This window comes from Podarcis cretensis (genome assembly GCF_951804945.1).
Source record: "Podarcis cretensis genome assembly, chromosome: 7".
In the NCBI taxonomy this organism is placed as follows: Eukaryota; Metazoa; Chordata; class Lepidosauria; order Squamata; family Lacertidae; genus Podarcis; species Podarcis cretensis.
Genome location: NC_137176.1, coordinates 4,105,360 through 4,117,423, shown reverse-complemented (window position 1 = coordinate 4,117,423; position 12,064 = coordinate 4,105,360). Strand labels below are relative to the sequence as shown.

Below are 12,064 nucleotides of genomic sequence, written 5' to 3'. Positions count from 1 at the left end.
GGCCGCAGTGTTATCTTGCCTGTTCTAAGCAGTTGAAGGTCTAGGATTACGGCGATGTCTGCTTGCCCATTGTGTCTGAAAGCTGTGTGCTGTGGTTTTCCCGATCATAGAACATCTCTCATCTGCAGTGTTCCAGGATGTCCATTGTGTGATCAGAAACGGTGCTTATTTTCTATGACATTGCAAGACCTCTAAAAGAGTACCTATTCCTTTAAAGTCTGTGATCCTGATCAACTCTGTACCTAACAGAGCTGTGTGCATTTCTGTGGTAAAAAAATGCAAACTACATGCACTAAAAATACGTGCACTTAAGGCACTACAAATTCTGTGTCAAGAAAATGAGAATTCTGAAAGCTGCATGCCTTTGCTTCATAACATATTCTGTTTTTTGCTAATCCTGGCACCAGCAGACCCCAGGAAGCAACAGACTTCCAAAAATTCACCACATATTTCTGCTGCCCCCCTCCCCCAATCTCCAGCCGATCTTCGTGGCTTTAAGTCCACATTTTGTTTTTGAGGTACAGTACTTCCACAGGAAAGAGGGACGCAGGTGGCGCTGTGGGTTAAAGCCTCAGTGCCTAGGACTTGCCGATCGAAAGGTCGGCGGTTCGAATCCCTGCGGCGGGGTGCGCTCCCGCTGCTCGGTCCCAGCGCCTGCCAACCTAGCAGTTCGAAAGCACCTCCGGGTGCAAGTAGATAAATAGGGACCGCTTACCAGCGGGAAGGTAAACGGCGTTTCCGTGTGCGGCTCTGGCTCGCCAGAGCAGCGATGTCACGCTGGCCACGTGACCCGGAAGTGTCTCCGGACAGCGCTGGCCCCTGGCCTCTTAAGTGAGATGGGCGCACAACCCCAGAGTCTGTCAAGACTGGCCTGTACGGGCAGGGGTACCTTTACCTTTACTTCCACAGGATGGTGAGATGCCCATTTGAGTCAAACGAAGTGGTTTGTGGCAAGCAGGGTTGGGAGGAACCTAGTCCATGCTCACCTGGAATTCGGTTTTCCTTGTATTTTCTTATTTTGTGTTGCTAGTAGTAAATTACAACTTGTTTCTGTAAGACCGTGAAGCAAGAGGAAAGTGCAAGTGGTGCTATAGCTCAAAAGTATGGCGTATTCTTGGTGGTCCTGGGATACAGAATTTGCCTTCTTCCATCCTTATGTTTCCAAATCAATTTATACTTTCGATTTCCTTGAATTGCACGAATTCACAATATATTTGCAGCGACTGAATGGCAATATCGGAACAAGTTTGCTTCCTTGGTGTAGTCACTTAAGAAATAAAATAAACCCTCTCTTTTAAGCACTCACCTAATATTTTTATTGACAAAAGTGTTGTTACTGTTTTATGTTAATGAGATTGTCTTGCCTTATGCAAAACAGAGGTAAGCCTAAGATATCAAGGAACTCAGTGACAGCAGCTATGCGAGAAAGACTATTTCCAAATCCTGCTCCTTGTTTGCAGTAACTGACAGCCCTAAATAAACCAATATTTAATTTCTTCCGGGCTGCATCCAGTTGTGCGTCTTTGTTGATAAGAAACATTTTTGTCCTCTGCACACCCCTTCCCATCTTCTATGGGGAGGTGGGGGGGGGAGAGAGAGAAACTTTGGAAAAACATGGGAGGTGGCCTAGGGAGCTGTGGGAGAAAGGGGAATTCAGTGAAAATGCATGGAAGCCTCCAAAGGATCAGTGAGCTTTCCATATATGGAGGGAAACAATTGTGTATAACCCCCTGAAGCTGGGGTAGCCAACACGGTGCACTTCAGATGTTGTAGCACTATAGTTCCCATCAGCCACCCCCCCCCAAAAAAAATGGCTAAAGATGATGTAAGTTCCATTGACTTTCATCATTCTTGACCACTGGCCAAGGTGGCTGGAGCTGATGGGATTGTAGTCCAACACTATCTGACGGGCGCAGTGTTGGCTATCTCTGCTCTAGAGCCACTTGCAACTCATTTGCTTAAGGCAAAAACGATTTGGTGGCCTAAGACAGATAATATCCCTATAAATTTGGAAACATGAATGCTATGTTGATTTCTAATTGTTCTGAAAATTGATGACCTTTCAACTTATCAGATGTTTGTTTGAGTTGATAAATAAATCCAGATCCCATACCCATATATTTGCGGAACATGTTCAGCTAGCTAGTAACCCAATGCTGCTTGCAAAGGGAAAGGTCTCACTGTTTCATTTCTTTGGGGGGGGGAGTTATTTAAAAGAAAACATGAACAAACAAGAACCCTTGGTGTGATCTCTAATGTCAGTACTACTCAGAGCACACCCAATAAAATCAATGGGCCTGCTCTCCATATGACTTGGGAGATCATACGTTCATGCCTGCCTGGAAGTAAATCCTACTGCATTCAATGGAGTTTACTCCCAGCGAGATGAGCACCGCAACCCCAGAGTTGGTCATGACTGGACCTAATGGTCAGGGGTCCCTTTACCTTTAAAGTAAGGTTAGAGTTGCAGCCTTAAAAATAACCAGCTGCCTTAATTTAAACCACCTGAATGGCAAACACTGGAAAATACTGTGTGTGTGGAGGAAACCCAACATATCTAAAAGAGGCCATTTTTGTTTTGCCTTAGTATTGCCCCCCCATGGCAATCGAAACATAAACAAAGCCCCCCTGCATGCAACCAAAACAGACAGAATAATGGAAATGTAAACCATGACACAAAACATGCTTTCATTTTTATTCACAAAACAGCCTGAATCGCTAGAACATTACAAACAGCCTTTCAGTTAGTGATGGTCAGAAAGCAGGGAAACAAGGGCTTTGAACAGAAGAAAAAGACTCATATATGTTTCCAACACGGGTTCTGCAATAGCTTTATATCTGAATTCCAGTAATGTTTTTCTAAAAGAGAATAATTGCAGTTAATTCCAGGTTTATTCTAGTGTGCAGTTCTTCTTGGTCTAAACTTAATTATTATTTTGCTTTGCTTTAAAAACTTGCCAGTTTTGCAGTACATTTCCACTTTTTCATACCAAACATTTTGCTGATTAAACCTTAATCTTATGTGTATGTTAGGGAAAGAGAAACTACCTTATTTTAAACATATTCTCATTTATAAACATGAAGTTGAGCGATTCTAGAAACTAGCCACACTATTTTTCTTTAATGATGGAAATTAATCAAACAAAAATATGAATGAATAAACAGCTGTGCTAATTACAGTAGTGCTTATTAGTAACTAGATTTAAAAGGTTACTGTAAATTTACATTCTCTACACAAAAACTGCATCTTCCACACATAAACAACATCAACACCAAAACACAGGAAAATAAATTGATTGTCCATACTCTATAATGTCTTGTTACTTTATGGATTCTTTTAAAAAATTATTTGAAAAGCAGTTAATGTTTGTTTTTTACTAGTACTCGAAGATGTTAAACAAATGCCAAAAAAAATATAAAAACAGGAATGAAATCTGCGAGAAAATTTTTTTGGTTCTAAAGGAGACACAGGCGCATCCATTCATTTCCGCCCAAAAAAGGCCTTGCCTGAGACAACACAAGCAAGCAGTGACATTGCACTGGATGACAGAGCTTTGGGATTCTTGTTCCTACTGAAACCACCGGAATGCAGCGCCTGTAGGAAGCATCACTTTCTGCAGAGACAGAAGAGAACAGAACAGGGACACATGATGAGCAGGGAAGAGAAGAACAAGCCCCGGGCAGAGTCAGCAGCTTTGCGCCTTTTAAGGAAAGTCCAGAACATTACACCACACACAATGCCCTGCCATTCAGCTCCAGTGTGGCTGTTCTTCAACACTAACCTTACACCATTACATATTTGTAATTCCAATTACGGTGTCCTCCCCTCCCAAACCTATTTTTCCAACTTTCTGCTCCTGCAAAAGACATATTTACAACTTCACATCTTCTCTATTTGCAATTCTTCATGGTACCCAGTAGTCTCTTGTGAAACCTTTTGGCCCTTTGGCCAAATGCTTTTGCTGTATACAGCCTAAAGAAGCGGCAAACTGCTCTTTTCATACTTTCAAATGGTACTTTTGGGCAGGGAGTGGGGAGAAAGTGGTCTGAAGTCTCTTTATATGAACACAGAAATAAGTCCTCACTGATCACTGGCCTCATGTCATGCAGAGTCCACTAAGAATAAACTTCCGATTCCCTACTGACCATTCCAATAGCACAGCAAATGCATATTGTGATGAAGGGACTCGTGGCTGGCAGTTACACACTCAGGAGATACTTGTGCATGTTTATTGTGCTTGTTACTTTGTCAGTCAGATGCATACATATCCTTACCCCTATAATAGAGAGCTTCAGGGATGCACATTAATCTCCCCCAAAGTGGGGCAATAAAGAGTTGCAACTTCACAATCTGGAAGGAAGAGTGGTAGGACAGCACTACCTATCTTTTAAAATTGACTTCACCATGCTGTGGCATGCAACCTTTCCTGCTACTGTAAACAAGCCAGGAGAAAGAAAGAAAGGAAGGAAGGAAGGAAGGAAGGAAGGAAGGAAGGAAGGAAGGAAGGAGGGAAGGAGGGAGGGAGGGAGATCAAAATTTCTTGAACAAAGCTAACAGGAGAATGGGGTCTGCTGGAATGAAAAGCTTTGCTCATTTAATTACCAAAGCCTCCAGGAATGTGCTTGGTTGCTGTTGTTGAGGTTTGGTTTCATTGGTTGCTCAGGACGCATCTCAAAGATGGGGCGGGTTAGGGTTAGGGAGGGAGGAGGCATTATCTGTGGCCGTTTCACAATGGTATAATTCCTTCTCTCTGGCCAAAGCATGAGTATCTTCCAGGAGCACTGTAATATTTTCTGTTATTGAGATATTTACCTTCCAGCTATTTGGCATGTTATTTTGATGTGTCCATTTTATGTCTCTGGGTATAAAACTATAGAGGCTAGAGCTATACAGAAACTTTGATAAGCCTTGTGTGGGAAGCATCTCTCCTTCCCAATGCAAGGCTGGCAACACAATTTAGTATTTTATTGGCTCGCTTGTTTTTCAGACACAAAGGAGGTGAAAGCCGAGGAAATTGCCACCAACCTGTCCAGCCATGTGATGGTTTTTAACAGCCTGAGAACTTTAAAAAGCCATAATATAAAGGGACTCATTGTTGACTTTTTAAACACAGCACCATTTCCTCCATGACTGATGGCAAAGGGAAGGATTTATCCATCCCTCCTTAAGGCTTCATATTGCTGCTTCAGGTCTTCTTAATATTGCTGGTCAGTGTCCTCTGACTAAAAAGGTCGTGTAGACTAGGCAGTAGAACTCAAAATATGTCTTAGTCCAGAGCAACTTGCAATAAAATAACTTATCATACAAAAATGCTAAAGAAAATACCAACTGGGCTTCCCTTCCCTTTTAATCATTGCCATCTTGCTTTTCTACTTTATAAAAAACACTATCTTTTGAAATAATAAAGACAGAGGAATGAATAAAATACCACTTCCAAAACTGATACATAGTTTTGAAAGTGACATTTTATTCATTCCTCTGTCTTTATTATTCCAAAAGATAGCAACTGTTTTAGTAACACCTTTAAAATATGCGTTTTATGAATGTTCTTGAAGTGGTAAAACATACCACTTGCACATGCCATTAATGGAGTATCTGGGAATTGCCACTTGGAGCAGTGGGCACTGCCTTTATGTGTCATTTCAAAGAATAAAAAATGATGGAGGCAGGCAGGGTAAGTGTAGTGGAAATGGTCTGAACAAGCTTTTGCTGTCCTGAAAAGAAGTGTATCAAATGTGCCATTGAAAACATTTCTGCCACACATTATGTTTGTCTCCGTCCTGAAAGACTGCCAAAGCACCAGGGAATCAATCATTGATCCATGCAATCAAACATGCAGATATTTCATAACAGCTAGCTTGGGCCTGATAAACTTGTGGCCTGGTCTTACACATCTGTACTTGGAAGTCATTTCTACTGAATTCATCTGGGACCAAACTCCTAAGTAAGCATGTTCTGGATCACAGCCTAAACCTATTATCTAGTGTAACATTCCTCTTAGGAAACCGATTGTCCAAAAGCCAACATTTTGGTTGCACTTATTAAAGGTGCCCCTCGTCAGAGAAACACAAGTGATATTTATGAATGATTCTGATTCTGAATCAACAGCTTTGCCCCACAATGGTTGCTATTCGAATCCTGCAAGTTGTTGGCATTTACCAGCTGATGAACCTGAAGGGACAGAAAAGGATGCTTATTTCTCACTAAGATGAGCCATTATGAGTTCTTCAGGAGCATTTCCTGCTGTGAGGAGCTCTTAGGTTCAAGTTTGCTGTTGGAACACAACTCTTTGACAATGAGCCAGGTTTCCCGTGCCTGCTGGGTTACCCTAGAATCATAGAATCATAGAGCTGGAAGAGACCACAAGGGCCATTGAGTCCAACCCCCTGCCAAGCAGGAAACACCATCAGAGCACTCCTGACATATGGTTGTCAAGCCTCTGCTTAAAGACCTCCAAAGAAGGAGACTCCACCACACTCCTTGGCAGCAAATTCCACTGTCGAACAGCTCTTACTGTCAGGAAGTTCGTCCTAATGTTTAGGTGGAATCTTCTTTCTTGTAGTTTGGAACCATTGCTCCGTGTCCGCTTCTCTGGAGCAGCAGAAAACAACCTTTCTCCCTCCTCTATGTGACATCCTTTTATATATTTGAACATGGCTATCATATCACCCCTTAACCTCCTCTTCTCCAGGCTAAACATGCCCAGCTCCCTTAGCCGTTCCTCATAAGGCATCGTTTCCAGGCCTTTGACCATTTTGGTTGCCCTCCTCTGGACACGTTCCAGTTTGTCAGTGTCCTTCTTGAACTGTGGTGCCCAGAACTGGACACAGTACTCCAGGTGAGGTCTGACCAGAGCAGAATACAGTGGCACTATTACTTCCCTTGATCTAGATGCTATACTCCTATTGATGCAGCCCAGAATTGCATTGGCTTTTTAGCTGCCGTGTCACACTGTTGGCTCATGTCAGGTTTGTGGTCAACCAAGACTCCTAGATCCTTTTCACATGTACTGCTCTCAAGCCAGGTGTCACCCATCTTGTATTTGTGCCTCTCATTTTTTTTGCCCAAGTGCAATACTTTACATTTCTCCCTGTTAAAGTTCATCTTGTTTGTTTTGGCCCAGTTCTCTAATCTGTCAAGGTCATTTTGAAGTGTGATCCTGTCCTCTGGGGTGTTAGCCACCCCTCCCAGTTTGGTGTCATCTGCAAATTTGATCAGGATGCCCTTGAGTCCATCATCCAAGTCGTTGATAAAGATGTTGAATAAGACCGGGCCCAAGACAGAACCCTGTGGCACCCCGCTAGTCACTCTTCTCCAGGATGAAGAGGAACCATTGATGAGCACCCTTTGGGTTCGGTCAGTCAGCCAGTTACAAATCCACTGAGTGGTAGCATAGTCAAGTCCGCATTTTACCAGCTTCTTTACAAGAATATCATGGGGCACCTGACCTGACCCTGACCTGTCACTGAAACACACACACACACACACACACAGAGAGAGAGAGAGAGAGAGAGAGAGAGAGAGAGAGAGAGAGAGTGAGTACTGGGAAATAATCACTTTTTAACCTTCACAGGCTTGCCTCACAAATTTGGAGAGTCCATGAGAAACAGCAAAGCGGGTCTTAGAGAAGGCAATTTCTGAAAGGATATTTAAAATGATCTGGAGCAGGTCCTCTGCAATTGTTCTATTTGTCCTCTCAGTGTTCCAGATGCAGCACAGCTGACTCCCCTGCTCCTTCCGCTGTTCCGGATGTCAGATGCAAATGGGCTGGGCAGCTGTTCCCATGTCTACTGGCAGAGCAGGGCTGATTTCCTTCTTGCTGCCCATGAGCCTGCCCCTAAACCACCCTTGTATATTAATATGGGGGGGGGGGCTCAGCTGGAGAGCTGTGGAAATCGGAACAATCACCAAAGCCCACGTCTCCAGGGTTAGAAAAGGAGGCAGGAGGAACGGGGGGGGGGGGGGGGTACCGGCTAGGCTTCTTCAGCATGGATACAGATGCAAATGCCAAATTTAATTCATAGGGCAGCACACTTTTTATCTTTTTGCATTGTGCTAGCTAAACCACAAAGCCTAGGGTTTGCCAATCGGAAGGTCAGCGGTTCGAATCCCCACAACAGGGTGAGCTCCTGTTGCTCGGTCCCTGCTCCTGCCAACCTAGCAGTTCGAAAGCACACCAAAAAAGTGCAAGTAGATAAATAGGTACCGCTCCGGCGGGAAGGTAAACGGCGTTTCCGTGCACTGCTCTGGTTCGCTAGAAGCGGCTTAGTCATGACCCGGAAAAACTCTCTGTGGACAAACATTGGCTCCCTCGGCCAGTAAAGCGAGATGAGCACCGCAACCCCAGATTCCTCTGCAGCTGTGTCAGGGGTCCCTTTACCTTTTAGTCATACTAACATCAATGATCTGTACAGAAACATGCAACATCCCTGCAAGCTGGCTTTTGAAACAGAGTATTTACTTGGCATGAATAGGCATAAATGACAGCCTCCACATACAACTGCAGTCTATCTATCAAGTTAACAGATGCTTTGAGTACCTTTGATGCCCTGCTTGTGGTGTTTCAAAGGCATTGGCCTGCATCTTATTCAAAACACTGTTGGGTTAGATGGACCTTGGTCTGATTTATCTTGGAGGGCTTGTGTTTTGGGGACTGGGAAGCAGGAATTGGAGAAATTACCCAATTTTAGTTATTTAACTTCTATCCCTTCCTTCCACCCAAAGGAGCAGAGGATGGCAGAAAACAAATCAATGGCTGATATTGCTCCAGAGCAAATTGTTCAGCAGTAGGGAATTTCACCAGCTCGAGTGGGAGAAGAATATTTTTGCTGCCTGTAGGATAACAAGTTGTGTGGGACTCAGGAAGTCTGCTAAGGTGACAACGACTGAAAGATGGTGAGACATCAGAATGTGTTTGTCACTCATGTTAAGTAAGCAGGGTGGAAATCCTGCAGTGGGCTGTGTGTGACTGCAGATTACATAATCCTGCACAGATGATATTATTAATACTGAAAGGAGTCTAGACACAATTCTACTATGCCTTTGTTCACAGACCTGTGGACTATTATAGAAAGGGGAAGAGGGCTGTGCAAGGCATTTTAGATAGAACAAACTTTCCAGTTAAATTGGTCTGGCTAAAACAAATGTTGCTTGTTAGTGATCCAGGATTTGTGTGGCAAATGCAGCTCTCGGTGTTGAGTGAGACAGCCAGCGAGATCAGGCCGTGACTGTACAGGTCGCTTTCTACCACACAGTCTAAACTACATCACAGGCTTGCTGAGAGGATGGGGGGGGGGGGAGAGACCACCTGCACCAAGATGAGCTCCTCAAGGGAAGTGCAAGAGACAGAAGGGATAAGCGACCCTAGCATGGCTCAGTTGGTAGAGCATGTGACTCTTAATCTCAGGGTCCTGGGTTTGAGCCCCACATTGGGCAAAAGAGCCCTGCATTGCAGAGGATTGGACTAGATGACCCTCAAGTTCCCTTCCAATGCTAGAATTTTATGAATCAATGAAGTACAGAGATGATCAACAATACCTTTGAAGAAGTTTACAAAACTATGTTGCAGGAGATCCTTAAATGTAAGCCTACTTTGCCACCTATCTGTATGTTATCTTTCTCAGCATCCAAGTGGCCTACGCACCATGTTCCATTATCGAACAGGACAACTGAAATTATTGCGGGACCCCCCCCTTTCTTTCTTTCTTTTTTTTTTTTTAAAAAAAAAGGATTCTGACAAAATTAACTTCAAATGAAGGTCAAAAATTTTATTTCCTATTCACACTAACCATTAATATATATATAAAGTAGTTTCTATCTACTTATGCAGCCTCCTATCTCCTATGCATGCTCTCTCCAACGTCAGTCCCACTGTGTTCACTGGGGCTTGCTCCCAGGAAAGCGTACACAGGATTGCAGCATTAGAGATATCAAAGACTGAGCAGGTTTCTCCTTACATTATTTTCATTTATCTGATATAAACCAGTAGCAATTAATTTTAGCTCAGAATACGCCTGCCACTGCTTGGGAGATGCTAGTCCTAACTCTCCCAAAATTAGAGTAGACTTGCTGTAAATGGAGCAAGTCCCATCATATAATTTGAAAGCGGTTTCATTTATTCCCATTTCCCAGTCAGCAAGAGAACAAAATAAAAAAGGATAAACCAAGCTATAAAGCCTTCCACAGGTTCGCTGTGTCATTTAACTTCCCCCATAACGCAAAGAAAATGAGGGAAAACACAGCAGCCTAATATGCACTGTGGAATCCCACTTTGGGTCTCTTTAGGAGAGATGGACTTTCCCCTTTCCCCTTTTCCAGATCACTGACTCAGCAAATTAGAACAGGAATATAATTTAGCAATATGGCAGTTTGGGAAAGATACCAACCCCTCATATCACCACCACCCAGACTGGTCCCCCCCCACCCTAAGTATGCATTCCAATCTGATGCTAATTGAAAAACGTTGAATGTGGCTAATAAGAAAGCAAGTTATTACATTCTCTGTGCAATGTATTGCTGTCTTCATTGAGAGTGTGATGCCTATAGCCTTCACTAACTTCAGAGAAAATAACTTAAGCAGCATAACCAGGAAAAAAACTCATTGCCCCACTGCCCAATATCTAGATTAAATGGAATTGAAGGGGGTAGGTTCCCCCACCCCACCCCAGAAATTGAAGCTTTTCAAAAATTAGCCAGCTGCCGAACAAGAAAGGGTTTCAACCTGGAGAAGGGGCCTGTACCTTTCAAAGACCAGCAGCAAAGACTTGTACAAACATGGATGCTACATGCCTTCTCTCCCCCCCCCCTTCACCACCAAATAAGGAACAAGGGGGAGGTCAAATGGCAAAGGAGACACAATACTTTGCTGCCCTCCATTCAATAAAGCTAGCTAGCTTAGGCCCAAATGTCAGCAGTGCATATTTTCTGTTTGTGCTTGCAATCATATGGGGCTCAAACCAAGTGGGTCAATCTCTTCAGCTCTCAAACCAAGTGGGTCAATCTCTTCAGCTTCCTCCGTTCTTCTTGAGCACTGCTTGGTGATGGGGAGATCAGCTCTGCATCAGCCACAGAACCTAATTTTCAAAGCTACAGGATCCTTCTTTCAGTTGTGACCTGACAACTTTGCAACTCAGGAATAGCAAGGCGTGTCAATAGAATTGATCCATCACCTAAAGCAATTCTCAATCGAGACTGCATTGTTTATATGAAAGAGAATGGCAGAGCTACATGTTACATATGAATAATGATGGCTGCTGCTTTTATCAAAAAGCATTTTGGAGGGGAGCAATTTTGAGCAGAGATGCTTAACCCTTTCCTATGCATGCTACATTTCTCTAGCAATTCCTCTCCCCGGCTATGCTGCTTTTTCTCCCATCAGGTTCCAAATATGTCTTTACATTTTGCAAACAGGCACCAGGAACCCCACAGAAGTGGGCAAGCACCCATGGAAGAGGTGATGAGTGTTTCAGAAGAAAAACAACAAGTATCAGAAGGGTTAAGCATCTCTTCCCACTGCTTCTCCATTCTGGATTACCAGTATCAAGCTTCTCAACAGCACCTGCTTTCCCCCCCGTTGAAGCAGCAAACATTGTGGTTTGGTGCACACATTTGCATGTAACATGTAGTTCTGCCCAAAGGCTACTGCTTCACTAACTTGCCTGGCTTGCATTCAGCACTGAATGCTATCCACACATAATGTCATATGTCAGGTGGGCAACCCGGCCCACTTGTCAATGTGGCTTGCAGATCGTTGGCAGCTTTGGGATTTGGGGTCCTTGCCTCAAATCCCCAGTCCCCCAACCTGCTCTAGTGTGAGTAATGAACAGCCCCAAACCTTTCCACATCTGGGAAACTGACCGATTAGCAAAGTAAAATTTATTCTGCATCTTAAGATGTGCTAAACTTTCCTAAGATAATTTTGTTTACTGACAGGGTTGCATCCTTATCTTGATCATATGCATCTAATTACTCGTCCTGTTCTTTCATTTGCCATCTTCCATAGCATGCTTGTCATGTTACTTCACTGTGTTTTGCTTTGTTTTCACCAAGAACCCCCTTTCAACT

The 12,064-nt window shown here is 43.5% G+C and overlaps 1 protein-coding gene across 5 annotated transcripts in view; it reads right to left on the bottom strand.

The window, feature by feature from the left end:
* Positions 1-2,671: 2,671 nt before the first annotated feature.
* Positions 2,672-12,064, bottom strand: part of CXXC5 (CXXC finger protein 5) — a 68,179-nt gene continuing 58,786 nt past the window's right edge. For all 5 annotated transcript variants that reach the window (XM_079983675.1, XM_079983678.1, XM_079983677.1 and 2 more), the window contains one exon: positions 2,672-3,614. In XM_079983675.1, coding sequence (XP_079839801.1) covers positions 3,570-3,614 — 45 coding nt within the window. In that variant the 3' untranslated portion in view covers positions 2,672-3,569. The remainder of the gene's footprint in view (positions 3,615-12,064) is intronic.